Source organism: Arachis stenosperma, chromosome 6, assembly GCF_014773155.1.
Source record: "Arachis stenosperma cultivar V10309 chromosome 6, arast.V10309.gnm1.PFL2, whole genome shotgun sequence".
In the NCBI taxonomy this organism is placed as follows: domain Eukaryota; kingdom Viridiplantae; phylum Streptophyta; class Magnoliopsida; order Fabales; family Fabaceae; genus Arachis; species Arachis stenosperma.
Window position 1 is genome coordinate 14,913,267 of NC_080382.1, and position 16,159 is coordinate 14,929,425.

The 16,159-nt window shown below is 32.6% G+C and overlaps 1 protein-coding gene and 1 non-coding gene across 2 annotated transcripts; both read right to left on the reverse strand.

Moving 5' to 3' along the window:
- Positions 1-7,202: 7,202 nt before the first annotated feature.
- LOC130933730 (secreted RxLR effector protein 78-like) lies at positions 7,203-7,912 on the reverse strand. Its single transcript, XM_057863348.1, has 2 exons — positions 7,809-7,912; positions 7,203-7,614 (listed from the first exon to the last, which is right to left on the reverse strand). Exons 1-2 carry the CDS (start codon positions 7,910-7,912, stop codon positions 7,203-7,205), a joined length of 516 nt encoding a protein of 171 aa, XP_057719331.1.
- Positions 7,913-15,224: 7,312 nt separating this feature from the next.
- On the reverse strand, positions 15,225-15,297 carry TRNAK-CUU (transfer RNA lysine (anticodon CUU)). Its single transcript has one exon. It is a non-coding gene; the product is annotated as a tRNA-Lys (tRNA).
- Between the last annotated feature and the right edge of the window lie 862 nt (positions 15,298-16,159).

The following is a 16,159-nucleotide window of genomic DNA, read 5'->3' on the forward strand; positions in this document are numbered from 1 at the left end:
ACACATTTATCAAACTTCGTTAAAGTTTCTCAATATTGTACATGAATGTTGGTGAAAAATGTTGATTAAAAACATGAATAGATGATAAAACTAGCATTTTTCTTTTTTTTTTTTCTTGTGGGGGTATTGAAAGAAAATAATGGGGCAAGTGGGTATGTCCGTTAAAGCAGTTATGAGAGGGTGAAACTGAAAGGGCAGTGTTGTCAACATCAAGAAGGGGCCATTTGGTCCTTCCACTTACATTTTGCCATACGACCCACCAATCCCATCTTCCATAGCTCTATTTACTCTTTTGGTAAGTTACTCTGTTAGTTTCCATTCCATTTTCAAAATCTTTTTAGTTCTAGAGAGTTCAATTGGTCAAATAAGCAGGGGAGTAAAATAACAAATAAATTTTTGAGAGTTTATATTTTGGACAGACTAGCCTCTAAAAAGAGATAGCAGATTAGGATAAAAAGTCTTAATCTAAACTAAGAGTTAAATTTCAATGTTTATTATTCTAAAAGACTTTATTAATTTAAACTAGGAGTCTTAATAAAGTCTTAATTCAAATTGAGATTTAACTTTTTAAATTAACTTGTCAACGTTTATTATTCTAAAAGATTTTATTAATATTTTTTAACTTACAGTTAGTTTATCCAAAATATAAAGATTTAAAAATTTATTTATTATTTTACCCTAAATAAGGACTTTAGCCAATCCAATTCTGGTTGGTTTGGATCTATATATATATATATATATATTTTTACTAAATCTTGTAAATTGGTTGGTATGTCCAAGTGCAAGTGGAAGGCCACTTTTTCTCCACATATTATGCCAACTTATATATTTTCTTGTAGCTTTCAATCAACGTGTAGAAGTGGCAATGAATGAGGGAATGAGTGGGGGAAGCTTCCTTTACCTTCTGTAGAACAATTATTTGGTACCCCTAAATATATTTAATATATAATTTGAATTTTTTATAATTATACATTTTTGTTTTAGTAATCATAAATTAAACATAAAATTAAATGTACATAATTATAAATGAGTTTAGCTAATGTATACCCTAAGGATACAAATTCAAATTACTAATAATAAAAAATTTTAAATAATTTATTTTAATAAATACACAACAAATATATAAAAATTTTAAATTTTAAATTTTAAATTTTTTTATATTAGCTAAATCCTTATAAAAAGGTCTGAATTATGTTTTAAATGGTGTTTTGGAGTATAGGATAATTTTTGTTAATGTGGGATTAGGGCAAGTTGGCGCTTGGCATATTCTTTTTCTTCCCTACCATTGATTTTTGGGAATGGGGGGGACCCTTGAATTGAAAGAGGGTCATGCCTCACATTCAGAGAGGATCAAGTTGGGTCACTCACTATTACTACTACTGCTATGCCCTATGCCAATCACATGCTAAATCTTTAACGTCCTACTTGCACTTCAATTTTCCCTATTTTTACTTTTTTTTTTATTATAAAAATTTAGATAAACTTGATAATATCATTGGGTTAATGTTCAAATTCGTCCCTGAAAGATCACGCGATCTTCATTTTCGTCCTCGAATGATTTTTTTAATCAAATTAGTCCCTGAAAGATAAACTGTTAGTCAAATTAGTCCTTCCGTCAATTGGATAATGACTTGTCACGTTAAGTGCCACGTGGCATGATGACGTGACACGTCACGTGGCAGGTCAGTAACACGTGGTACGCCACGTGACAGGCCAGTGACACATGACATTCCACGTGTCACTTGACATATAAAAAAAATTTCTATTAGTTAAAATAGTCCTTGAAAGTCCAGACATAAGTCATTTTCATCCCTCAAATTTTAAAAGTTACTCAAACTAGTCCTTATATAATTTTTTTATAATATTAAATTTATAATATTTTTTATACTACTAATTTTAATATTATTTTTAAACCTTAATAAACAAAATTCTCTTTATATAAAATAATAAAAATAATTAAATTTTTATAAAGTTATTTTGTCATTTGTATTTTAAAATTTTACATTTTCAAATTATAATTTTTTATTTAAATTTTTTATTTAAATGAGTTTATTAAATTATTGTTGATTATATATTTAAAAATTTAATATTTTAATTTTACTAAATAATATAGTAATTATTTTAAATTTTAAATCTTTTAAATTTTTTAAAATTATAATTTTTATTATTATTTAATTTGTATAGTAAAACTCAATAATTGAAAAACTGGTTTATGGAATCACTTTTTGAATCTTAATATTCTAATATAATTTTTTAAATATTTCATTTAAAACAAAAGGAATTTTATTTTAATACGAAGCATATCTATTTATATAATGTACTAGTGCGGAGTAGCCTGTGTTATGCATATGTATAATGTTTCCTATTTCATTTTATCTCATTGATTTGTGAAATTAAAAGAAAAATTATATAATTTATCTTAAACATATGAAACACACAAAAATTTATTATGATATTTGCACGTATTACGCTTAAAAAGCAATTCATTTATAATAATAATAATAATAATAATAATAATAATAATAATAATAATAATAATAATAATAATAATAATAATAATAATTAACCAACAAATTTTTAATATTTTGTAAAGTTTGGAATTGAAGCAAAATTTGTGAATCTTCTTGAATTTTGACTCTAAGTATCACTACCATTACCTCCTATATATAAGTAATACCGTAATGAAAAAAAAAAGATGTAGAAAAAAAGTATTGGTATAACTTTGTTTAGATTAACATACATAAATTTTGATTTTGAGCATATAACTTTATTTAGGTTAATAAATACATATATTTTAATTTTGAGTATATATATATTCCAGCAAAATGTAGTAATGTAACAAAAAAAGTTTTAGAATAGAAAAGAATAAGAGAGATTTTGAGAAGAATTAAAGGAGAGAAATAATTTTATGAAGAAAAAATAAAAAAAAAGTATATAAGTACTAGTTTGACTAATTTTTAAAATTTGAGGGATGAAAATGACTTACGTATGGACTTTCAAAGACTATTTTGACTAATAGAAAACTTTTTTATATGTCAAGTGACACGTGACATGCCACGTGTCATTGACCTGTCACGTGGCGTGCCACGTGTTACTGACCTGCTACGAGGCGTGTCACGTCATCATGTCACGTGGCACTTAACGTGACACGTCATCATCCAATTGACGGAATGACTAATTTGACTAACAGTTTATCTTTCAGGGACTAATTTAATTTAAAAAATCATTCAGAAACGAAAATGAAAATCGCGTGATCTTTGAGGAACGAATTTGAACATTAACCTTAATATCATTCTATTAAAATCAGGAAATTTCTTTTTTTGTGGGGGATTCTCTGAGTGGTTACATATGACCCATAAAAAATTGCTCTTGTATTAATATCCAGAATTTGAACTTGTTTCTTTATCACTATATCTAATCACATTCTTTACTTTTACATTTATTTTTCTGTGTGTCTATTTTTAATGGTAAATAGTAAATACAATTCATTTTGGAAAAAAAAAAGAACGAAGCCCTCATTAAAAATTATTTGTTATCAAACATAACAAGTAAATGAGTAAGTTTTATACTTTATTTTCTTTTATAATCTTATAAAAAAATATGGATAATTCTATTAGTAAGTTATTCTTTTAAATGCGAACTATTAATATTAAATATAACAAGAAAGTTAAGATTTATTAATTAATAATAAAATTTTAAAAATTATGTAAAAATAAAAAAATTAATTATTATATATTTATATATAAATATGTATTATTTAATTTATTTTTAATATATATACATTATTGATTACAGAATTGTTATATGGCACGTCATTTCATTTGAAATCTTATTGATTGACCCTACAGGCCGACATACTGCAGTCAACACAAGGAATATAAACTACAAAACCAATCCATTTTTTTCTTCAGACTTTTATTGAAATGAAATGACATTGCTGTTAATTTCTAGATTAAAATGTGTGGTTATATTTCTTCTATATCATTCCTCTATGATTTCTAAAGAGAATTCTAGTTATATTTTCCTGATTATATACAACTTTTCTGTATAAAACCAACCAAAAAGATAGTCAAACATAATAATGATATGATAAAAAAGTCAACAGCAAAGTTTTTAAGTAATTTTTTTTTATTTTTTATGATATTTTTCAGTTTTACAAATTAAGGATTAGTGTAGATCTAAACTCGATTTAAAAGTTTGTTTTTTGTCAATAAATCATTATATGCACAAAACATAATTTAAATTTTTAACACATACTTAAATAAACGAGTGAACATATCACTCGATCAATACAAATTGGTTATTTAAGTAAAAAATTTATTTGGAGGATTAGAAACTGTTTTTGAATTAGAACTTAAAATAATTTAGCTTTTTTTTTTGGACAGGGAGCCGGGCCAACAGTTCAGCCCAGGTCCAGAACAGAGACCCATGCCCTTAACCGACCCAAAATCCATCAGCGTTTCCCATCCCTTATTGCGATTCCTATCCCTTGCTGCGCGAGAGAGAGGCTGGATTCAGCCCAGGCTACGTTGCGGCTTCTTCTCTTCAGTAACCCCGCGCACTGATCGGACCCATGCGTGATAGCGACGCTGCTGGAGTGACGGCGCTGAAGACGGTTCGTATCTGAACTGCCATCGCACCGTCTTGCCTCCGTAGCAGCAGTCGGGACATCGCCGTCAGCGCCCTCCAACGCCCAGGGACCTTCCAAGCTCCATTACAGCTTCTTCTCCTCAACAATTCAGAGCAATGAGGGAACCCCTGCTTGATAGCAACGCAGCCGAAGCAACGCTGCCGAAGCCTGCTCGTGTCTGGGTCTCTCCCGCACCGAATTCCTTTCGGAGCATTAGCAAGGACATCGCCGTCGATGTCCTCCCTCGCCCAGCAGTTAAAACCGCACTGGACCTCCTCTGCTTCATGATCCCGCAGCACCATCTGTGTAACAGCGTCACCTTGGGTTGCATACAGATCCTCTGTCTCAGATCATTGACGATTTGGATTAAATCCCGACTTTCCTGCCTCATTGCTTGGTTCGAGTATCTTCTTTTTGCCTAATTTGATTTTTCCTATAATTCTTTACAATACTTGTTTTACATTTGAAACTCACTTATAATGATGCTTTGTATGTCTGCAGATGGTCTAGTACTCCAACTCGCTCGTAATAATTCTGCTTTTACTGCTTTTGTCACTGCATGGGCTAGACGATTTTCGTTTCTGGGAGTCCAAATCATTCCCTTTTCAGGTAAACTCTTCATTAAAATTTGAATATCTTGGATTATGGCTAATGCCTCTCTTAAGGTTGTCTTGGATTTAATTACTTGAACGAGCTTTAAGTTGTCAAATTCTATTAGAGTTCTGCCCATTTGTAGATTGTTCACTATGATTAATGCTTGCCTTATTGCCTGAGCTTCTGCCATAGTACTTGATTTGGCTTGAATCTTTCCTGAGAAACCTAATATAATCCTTCCTTTACTATCTCTGATAACCACAGCTATTGCACCTGTTCCAGTATCTTTTCTGAAGGCTGCATCAACATTTGTTTTCAACCAGTTCTCAGGGGGAGGTCTCCATTTCACCAGGTTAGTTTTGCTCCTATTGGTTTCTGTTTTCTATGTCTGTTATTTTTCTGCTAGTTTCCAGTATGTTGCCTCTAGTGCTCTTGCCCTGCTGATTGTGCAACAAGGATTTACTTCCTGTTGTTGAGATAGCTTGCTGTTCCTCGTTTTCCATATCTCCCACATGAGAAATTCTAACTTACTAATTCTCTTCTCCTGGTCCTCTCCACCACCTGCTCTCACCTTTCTTATGCATTCCACCATCCAATTTTCGATTGAGCTAACTGTCTCAACTGTTGGGTCTATTGACATTCCGCTCCGAACCATGTTGCCCTAGCCCAATCGCATAGTAGTATGCATGTTCTACTGTCTCTAAACTTTTTAAGCATATTTGACAAACTGAATCTGGTGCCATCTTTCTTTTATGTAAGTTAGAACTTACTGGTAATATATCATGACATGCTTTCCATAAGAACATTCTGATCTTCTATGGGACTTCCATTCTCCATACCTCCTTCCATATCTCCCTTTTATCTTCACTTGTTGATGGATTTCCATATTTCATATTTTGTCCAACTCTTTTTGCAGCATAATATCTAGTTCTTATTGAGTCCATGGCCAATACAAGTGGTCCTCTTTGTTCATTACACTAATAGGGGTGCTGAGAATCTCTTTGCAATTTTTCTAGAAAAATATGCTTTCAATCATTGTTTTATTCCACCTTTTCCCATTCACAATGAAATCCTTTACCTTCGAGTCATCTGTGCTATTTGCATTAAGAGGCCTGCTCCTCTCAGTGATCCAATTGTCTTTCCAGATGCTTACTTTGGAACCATCTCCTATACTCCATTTTGCTCTTTCCCTTAATAACTATCTTCCATGCAAGATGCTTCTCCAGACCCATGACGCGCCCTTTGTACATGTCGCTGCCCAAAAGTTACCATCCGGAAAATATATCGACTTCAAAACTTGTACCCAGATCACATTTGGGTTCTTCAATGTTCTTCATGCTTGTTTGGCAAGGTAGGCAGTATTTTGTTTTTCGAGGTCTTTAAACCCCAATCCTCCATTGCTCTTGCTATTAGTAATGCTATCCCACTTTTTTCAATGGATGCCCCGTTCCTTCTTCGATGCTGCCCATCCGAATCTCGCAACTTTTGTGCAAATTCTCCTGCAAAAACTCTTGGAAAACTTTATGACATTCATGGCATATGATGGCATTGTCTGAATTACAGACTTTATTAGTGTTTCTTTTCCTGCTTGATTCAGTAATCTTTCTTTCCATCCCTCTAGTTTATTCATGATTTTTTCTTCAATCCATGCTAGAGCGTTGTTATGAGATCTTTCCCATATGGCTGGAAACCCCAAGTATTTTCCTAGCGTGTCCCATGTTGTCATTCCTAAATTTTATTCAATGTCTACTCTCGTTTATATCGACACTTGGCTTCCAAAGATAATACCTGACTTGTTCAAGTTTATCCTTTGTCCGGATGCCTCTGTGTTTTCATTTAGCACGGTGATAATCTGAAATATCTCATCCTCCTTTGCTTTTGCGAATATAATGCAATTGTCTGCGAACAACAAGTGAGTAAGAACCGGAGCTATTGGGGCTATCTTCAGACTTGTTATATAGCCTTTCGCTTGAGCCTTCTACATTAGAATCGTGAATACCTCAGCTGCTAAAATGAAAAGATAGGGGGATAATGGATCCCCTTGTTGAAGACCCCTCTGAGGCTTGATCTTCTTCGATAACTCTCCATTGACCTTTACCCTATAACTTGCACTTCTGACACATTTCATTACCAATTCAACCCATTTTTCGGTGAACTTGAGTTTCATGAGCACCTTTTCGAGGAAATCCCATTCTAACCTATCATAAGCCTTATTCATATCCAACTTGATTGCTATATTTTGTGATCCCTCTCTTCCTTTCTTGTTTAGGCTATGATAAACTTCTTGGACAATTATTACATTATCTTGTATGAGTCTTCCTCCCACAAATGCACTTTGAGTTGGGGACACTATATCCTCGAGGAGCCCTTTCAGCCTCAACACTATGACCCTAGTTATAATTTTGTAAATAAAGTTACAACAACTGATTGGTCTTAACTGATTAAGTTCTTCCGAATTCTTACCTTTGGAATTACGACTACTATGGTTTTGCTAATCTCTTCTGGTAAGTACCCATTCCGAAAGAATTCTCAAACTACTGCACATACCTCCTTCTTAATTATCTCTCAGTATTTTTGATAGAACAGTCCATTCAGGCCATCTGGTCCAGGAGCCTTGAGACTGCCCATACTGAAGACTGCTTTTCTAATCTCCTCTTCTGTGACCTCTGAGATCAGCTCCCTATTCATGTCTTCCGTGACTCTCACTGGAATATTGCTTAAGACTGATTCACAATTTCTTTTGTTGTTGGAAGTAAATAACGCGTCAAATCATTCCTCGATGTGGTTCATAATTTCTTTCCTATCCTCTATCCATGAGCCCGCCTTGTTTTTAAGCTTATCAATTCGGTTCCTTCCCCTTCATTGAATGGTTGTGGCATGGAAAAAAGATGTGTTCTTATCTCCCCATTTCAACCACTTCAACCTGGCTCTTTGTCCCCAAAATTTTTCTTCCTGTTTCCATAAAGCAGCTATATTCTTCTTTATCTGCTGTATTTTCTCCTGCTTCTCTTGTGTTAATTTCGAATCTTGTAGCTTCTTTAATTCCTCCTTCAGCTTTTAGATTTCTTTGTCTGCTCGTTTAAATGTCCTCTTGCTCCACTTTTAAGCTCTTCTTTACAATTTTCCATTCTCCTTGTTATTCATTTCCAAACGCATCCTTGGATGTCTTCCTTATCCCATCCCTTTCTTACTGTATTCTCGCACTCATCATGATCGATCCAAAAAGTCTCGAATTTGAAACTCTTCTCTGTTCTTTGAACTTGATTTATGTCCAAAACTAATGGACAATGGTCAGAACTAATAGCCGGCAGAGCTTTGAGTGATGCCTGCTGATACAGAACTCTTCATTCCCAGTTGACTAACGCCCTATCTATCCTCTCCTTAGTGATAAATCTTGCTGAACCATGTGAATCTTCCTCCCTTTATGTCTAAGTTCATAAGATAATTCATATATAAAAACTGCCTAAATTCTCTCACCTGGCTTTGTGGCTTTGGATGCAGACCAATTTTCTCCTCTTGGCTCAAAATGTCGTTGAAATCTCCTATGAATAGTTGTGGCTCCCTTTTGTTGTCATTATTCGCTGTGATAGCTCTTCGTTGCTCTTTTCTTCTTCTAGAACATGGGTTTCCATATATGAAGTTTCTTTTCCACATCTTCCCTTTTTTTATCATCAATACGGGCTTTTATATGATTATCACACCAAAAATAAATATCAATATTATATATTTCATTCCACAAAAGGTATAGCCCTCCGGACAGTCTCCGGAATTCTATGTGAAATACATTCTCAAAATGTAACCTTATTTTCAGATTCTTAATAGTACTTTCTATAGCTCTAGTCTCAATTAGAAATACTATTGCAGGCTTTAATTGTTTGCACATGCTGTGCAGTTCAAAAACTGTCGCGGGGCCGTTACCCCGCGGCGGTTCCAACTTATGATGCTCATGGTTGAGCTGGGGGCATGTATAGGCCCGCCTCCTTAGCCAGTGAGTCTTCCAAGTCGTCTCTGATCTGTGATTCTTCCTTATGAACTCTTCCTTCTATTAGGCCTCTGCTCCATTTGTTCTTCTTGTTGGCCTTTCACATATGCGTAGCTTCCTCTTCTTCACTCAGAAAATTTTTAGTCTGCTCCTGTTGGTCCTCTTCCCTTCTTATTTTAAGCTTCATCTTTTCCTCCATTCTTTGAACAAGTTCTGTTTCGTTTTCTTTGGAAACTACAATTGCTTTGCTATTTTTCTGCTCTATTTCCTCTTATTCTTTTGCTAGTTCTACATAATAGAAGCCTCCATCGCTCTCTGTGACTAGTTGCTTGCTTCTCTGTTCTAACTCTTTCTCGTTTGTTTTATACTGTCTGAATGACCCATCAATGTCCATGTTATTTCTATTTTGGGCCTCCTCTTCAACTTCTCTTTCTGTGTTTTTCTTCATTTTTTCTTCAACCATATTTTTGTTGAACTCCTTCAATATTTGTCCAATAGTCAGGTTCATCTCTTCTTCAATTGACCCACTTTTAATTTGTTGTCTATTTCTATTGGGCCTTTGGTTAATGAAAGCCCATACCTCTCTTTTTGTGCTGTCTATTCTTCTCATGCTTGGCCCACATTTTTCTTTATACTTTCTAGGAATCTTCCTGCTACCCTCCCCATTCTCCCCTGCCTTTTCTAATTCCCTGACCTTATTCACGTTTTTCATTGTTACTGACTCACTGGCTTGCTGATTTTGTAGGATGACCCCTTTCTTTTTTCCTTTTTTGTGGTTTGTTGTCCCATCATCTAAATTGAAGATATTGTTGTGCTTCTCACCGTTCATTCCATCATCATCAGTCCCTTCATCTTGATTTTGCACTTCTTGTATTGCCACTTGTCTCTCTCCCATTTGTTCCTGTGAATTTGCTAATCTGTCCCAAGATTTGGCAGAGGCACTAGCTTGAGAGCTTCTCACACCCCCTAGACTTGGCTCCCTTTTGTCCCTCTGTGATTGTCTTTTCAACCACTCATTTTCTTGCAAACTTCTTTCACGCGCCTCCCACAGCTTCTCCACCCAATTGTTTTGTTCCTCCTTTCTCCTCCTGATTCCTGCCTTTCTTGCCTCATTCTCTATCGACCTCAGCTCTGGAGTTGTGAGTTCAGGCCCATATCTAGGAATTTCTGGGTTTACTAATGACCTCACTAGCTCCTCACCACATGCTCTTTTATCATGCCCAATTCTCTCACACTTATAACAATAATCATACAGTTTTTCATATTTAAATTCAGCCCATGAGTGGCTTCCATCATTTCTTTTAAACCAAAATCTTATTTTTAAAGGTGTTTGAACGTTTATCTCCACTCTGACCCTCAAAAAGGATCTAATCTTGTTTCCTTCAACCAAATGATCTTCAGCACTTATCACTCTCCCTACTATGGCTCCTATTTTCTCAGTATTTTTTATATTAATTTTATCATAAGATAACCCATGTATTTGAATCCAAATAGGAAGCTGATTATAGTTTACCTCATCAATGGACAAGTTTGAACTCCACCATTGCAGACTCAGCATATGACCTTCTATTCTCCATGGTCCACCATCATACGCTCTTCTGGCTTCCTCTGGACTTTTGAAGTTCAAGATAAAGGAGTTTGGTCCTGTATTTATGATCATCAGACCCTGCAAATCTCTCCACATATTAAGAATTGTTTTGCGCACTGTGACCGTATTTAGCACCTTTTTTGTCAACACCTGGCCAACTAATTTCTGATCTATATTATCTTCATGTTGAGCTGGAAATTCCTCCAGGTCTAAAACATCCCCTTGCATGCCTGCATTTTCTATACCTTTCATGACTTGCCTTGTTGAGTTGTATCTCTTCTTTTGTTCCGTCTCTCTCAGTTGTTTTGTGATTATCTTCGAATTTGTACCTGAACTAGACTTGAGAAATTGTTAGGATCAAAGCTCCGCTTGTCGAAGCAGTGTAGCTCCATTCCTAGAGAGCGTGAGGCTCCACTCTCGGAGAAGTTGGAAATGGGAGCTTGTAGACTAGCCACTGATCTGTTCTAACATGGGTATCAGAGTTTTGCTCTGTACAATTGTAAAACAATTTAGCTAAAAACTAAAAGAGACGTTGTATGAAGGTCCATTACGGTCCAGAACGTTATATAGAAAATTAACAAAGATTGGAAGTGGCCCAATTATTTTGGAGGCCCATTTTAATCAATAAAAATCCTACTTGACCAAAAAAATCAATAAAAATCTTTGATTTTGTTGGCCATTGGCTATCCGCTATTGGCTTATTCTATCTGACAAAAACAATAAATGGGACAGGAAAAAGCTGTGAAATTCTGTGGCGACAGCAAATCTAGGAACCGAGTTTGGTTACGTTGGAAACTTGTGTTGTTCACGAGATTTTACTGCTGTGCTGATACGTTCCCCTTCCTTGTACACATTCTTAAATCTAGAAATTAATTCATCCATTTAGTCAACAACTTCATGCCATAAACAAATAATTAAAATGTCAACTCAACAGATGCAGTTAATAGTCAATTCTCAATACATTAATTGATCCAAGCCAAACCCAAATAATAATCTAATCTATAATAATGTACCTTACATATAATTAATTCTTAGATAGCAAATGAGATATATTTTTATTTTATTTTATTTTATTTTATTCTATTATATTATATTAAATTTTATGTTGGCAATTGGGAAGATTATATCTTTTGGTCTATAATCAAGCACTTGATCCAATAATTTAGGTAAAATTCTCATTGGGTATATTAATAAGATATTCTAGTTTAAAGATATAACAATTTATATATTTGTTCAGATAAACTTAAATTTTTAAATTTAAAAAATTTAATTTTTATTAATAAAAAATAACATAAAATAAATAAAAAAATTATAATCCCAAAACAAGCTAAAATATCTTCATACACAGGGTGAGTGGAGCTTCTTCATTGGATTCTCCTAATATATATCTTCCCCTTGGTGTGTTTCCATTGGTATGACACACCATATTTTCAATCATACAATAAACCCAAAACAAACTAGAATGATTATTTTTATGTACCATACCATGCATGCATATCACTTTATTTGTTATTATTCTATCCCTCTATCTTTGGATTCTCATCTTGAAGCTGCAAATGCCTTGCCTTTTTCATTTCCATTTGTTATTATTTTTCTTTTTGTCTATTCTTTTTGAGGTACTGTCAAAGGTATATAAGGGTGGCAAATGATAATGATAGCCCAAGTTTTAATTCTTCTCTTGATTATGCTTTTTGTGTCATACATGCAACTTTAACCCTATAAAGTTGACTGGACACTTACCATAGTACACAGTACATGCATAATAATAAAGAAAACTTTGCAGAAAAATTTAGATAAACTAAAGCAATATATATCTCTAGCATTGTGTTATGTGTGTGGACTCTAGAGTGCATTTGATCACTTGTTAAATAAGTAAAGAGAAAACGATAAATATATCCCTACCTTTTATCTCGACGATAAATAAGTTATCGATTAATTAAAAATAAAAAATGTCTATGACTTTTTAAAATACGAGACATTTAAGGCCTTTCGAAGGACCTATTTATTCTTATATATTTTGGACAAAAGAATTTAGATGTTTCGTATTTTAAAAAGTAAGAGATATTTTTGTATTTTCAATTAATTAAAAACTTATATATCTTTAAATTATAAAATTAGAGACTTATTTATCTTTCTCACTTAAAAAATGGTATAACAAAAAAAATATTCAAAAGCATTCACTTCTTCCATATTCAAAAGTTGTCCCTTTTTTTTTTTCATTTCTATGTGTATTGTGTTGCATATGGAGATGACATGACACTATCAAAGGTAACATTAGCTACTAATAATAATAATAATAATAATAATAATAATAATAATAATAATAATAATAAACCTTTGAAATTTGATAAATGTAATTTTTTTTAAAAAATATTCATCAAAAACAATATTAGTCAACTTATTATTTACAAAAAATTACACTCATGATGATGAAGTCAAATATATATATACAAATCAAATCAAAGATATATACTAATTATAAAACCACTTAACCCTCAAAATTTTCACACACTTAGAATTTAGCAATAATAAACATACATAACACTTTGATAATTTACAAAAGTGTGAACATTGAATAGCAACACTACTCCAACCAGCAAATTAAAACCAAAACCAAACAACACTACTACTGTACTATATATTAAGGATAAGATAATCACCATTCCTAATAATCAAATCAAAGTAGCTAGCTAGTTTTAACTTGCACTCTATATGATGGAGTCATAACATCACTAATTAATAATAGTCATCATCACCTCTGGAATTATTCAAGAATCTAAACAGAGACATTTTTGAGTGCTGAGAAGAAGAATAGCTCTATGTCTGGTGAATGAAAAAATGCTACCGATGATGATGGTGAATTTGATGAACAAGATGGTGACATCACTCTTCTCTTCTTCTTTGGAGGTGGTGGTGGATTTGTTGTTAAAACCTCTGGAATTCTGAACCTTTTACCCTTTGGTGTCACACACCCACTTCTTCTTCTTGATTCTTGCTCAATGTTTCTTGTAGAAGATGATGATGATGATGATGATGATGATGATGATGCCATTTCTCTATAACAATAACAACTAACTAAATTCTAAATTTCAAATTAAATTAATAATGTGCTTCTATATATATAATAAGATTTTCAAAGCCAACTATCTTCTCTCATGCCATAGTAATATATAACCCTGAAAATTGAAAAATCATAGTATAAACTAAATATATAAAATAACAAAAATGAAACTACTACCACTATATATGACACTATCTAGGAATACTAAAATTAATAAATTTTATTGCAAGTTTCTTCTTCCAAATCCTGATGATAAGATAGAAAGATAAATAGAAGTATAGAAAACTCTGGAGCCAGCTTTTGCCCTCTAACTATAGAAGAAGCATATATATAACTTTTTGGTCGAGGTCATATATATAATAAGGTACATAATATAATTACCCCACCTAATGTTCTCTCTTCTCTTATTTATAGTGTTGGAGCTGCTGATGCTATCATTCTTTATTATTCTTTTTATTGTTAAGGTTTTTTTTAAACAGTGTGGTAATAGTTAGTAGTATATCACCTTTATTTCTCTCATGATTGTAGTATAAAAAGTAGTTAAAAGTAAATTCACTTTTTCATAATGATTTTTAACCATTATCTTTAGCATAATAACAACAATAATAGTTCTTATTATTATTATTATTATTATTATTATTATTATTATTATTTAACTGTGATGTTATTTAGAAAACCAAAATTAATTGGACAAATTTAATATAAGTTAGGCACCTCTTTTTGCATGATTTCTTAAAACTTAGCAACAGATATATATATATTTTTTTGAGGAAATAGCAATGGAGAATTTTAAGTAGTTAACGGTCAAAATAATTTTTACATAATTCGTGTTCAGTGAACAAACATAATATTGGCATGATTTCATTAATTAAGTAATAACTTTAATTAGGCTTGTTAATTATAAATTTACAACGAATTGCTTATGATATGTTTTAAAAAAAAAAAATCTCTGACATGCATGGATCGACTAGTGGATACAAAAGGTTGAGTATACGACTAATAATGATCACTTTTCTCTGATTTATTCTACCGAACGAAGGTACTTGGTTGGTACAAAACTGTTAATGAGAAGCTTTTCTGTTTTGTTGTCGCTAATTAACATTTTTTTTAAAAAAAAAAGAAGGAAAAAAAGCTGTTAATTGACCAGTTGTCTAGAGTATGGTCATTCATACATCATATGTAATTATGTATCCTGAAAAAAGAATGAAGCAAATTCATGTCACCATGTGAGAAACATTTGGCATCCCATCCCATGATATGTACTAATACTACAATAGATAGAACATTACTAATGCAAAAAATTTGAATATACTTTTGAAAAAAATAAAATAAAATAAATAATTTCATTAATTGAATTTGAAAAATAATACGCCCACCGTGGGGCTCGAACCCACGACCACAAAGTTAAGAGCCTTGCGCTCTACCGACTGAGCTAGACGGGCTTGATGGTTCATGTTTCCAATATTATAATTCTTATAGATTTTTAACTTGTTTGTTTGAACATTTTTTGGGCCTTAATGAGAGCCATTGTGGCCCAATGGACTAGAGAATGGGTTGTTTCGTAAATATTTTATTTTTTTCTTTAATCTAGAATTTATAAATGAATAACAAAATTGCACGCTGTACAATCTCTTTTTATTATATTGATTTTTTAATTTAATTAAAAATTCAGTTTATAAATTTAGAGTGGTTGATATTAATTTGTATCTTTTTAATAATTTTTTTAAATGGTAATTTTTAGAACGCATTTTAACTAACAAAAAGATTAAATAAGTAACTAAGTTTATTATTATATAAAAATAAAATCAACTATTGAGATTGTTCTTTTTATATATTTAGACTATACTTGTTTAATATTCGAATTATCTCTTTTTATTTGTATAATTATCTCAACTTAATATTTAATATATATCTAATAAATATGTTCATTAAACAAAGTTATTTTCATGGGTCTGCTGCTAAAGTCTATAACTCACGCAATGGTTACTTGTGGTTGTGTAAGCAACGGTTTGGTTGGGAGGAGCGGGAGAATTGGCTTTGGCTTTGGCGTCAGCTTGTTCCGGAAAAGCATAAGTTTTTGGCTTGGTTGTGTCTTAAGGAGGCTCTCCCTACTGCAAGTTTTCGCTTTAGAAGAGGGATGTCGTCATCGGATAGGTGTCCAAGATGTCTTTCTAGCCAGGAATCGGTTTTACATTGTATTCGGGATTGTCCAAAAGCTCAGCTTGTCTGGCATAGGTTGGATATTTCTTGTCATCCTTTGGATTTGAAGAACTGGTTCTTGTATCATAGCAGAGAGCATCCGTT

What these genes read in the sequence shown, in the direction of transcription:
- LOC130933730 (XM_057863348.1), bottom strand. Translation starts at nt 7,912, where the DNA reads ATGAATAGGGAGCTGATCTCAGAGGTCACAGAAGAGGAGATTAGAAAA. An exon ending in CCAGATGGCCTGAATGGACT is followed by an intron (nt 7,615 to 7,808) that starts GTTCTATCAAAA and finishes AATTATAACTAG; the next exon opens with GGTCATAGTGTTGAGGCTGA.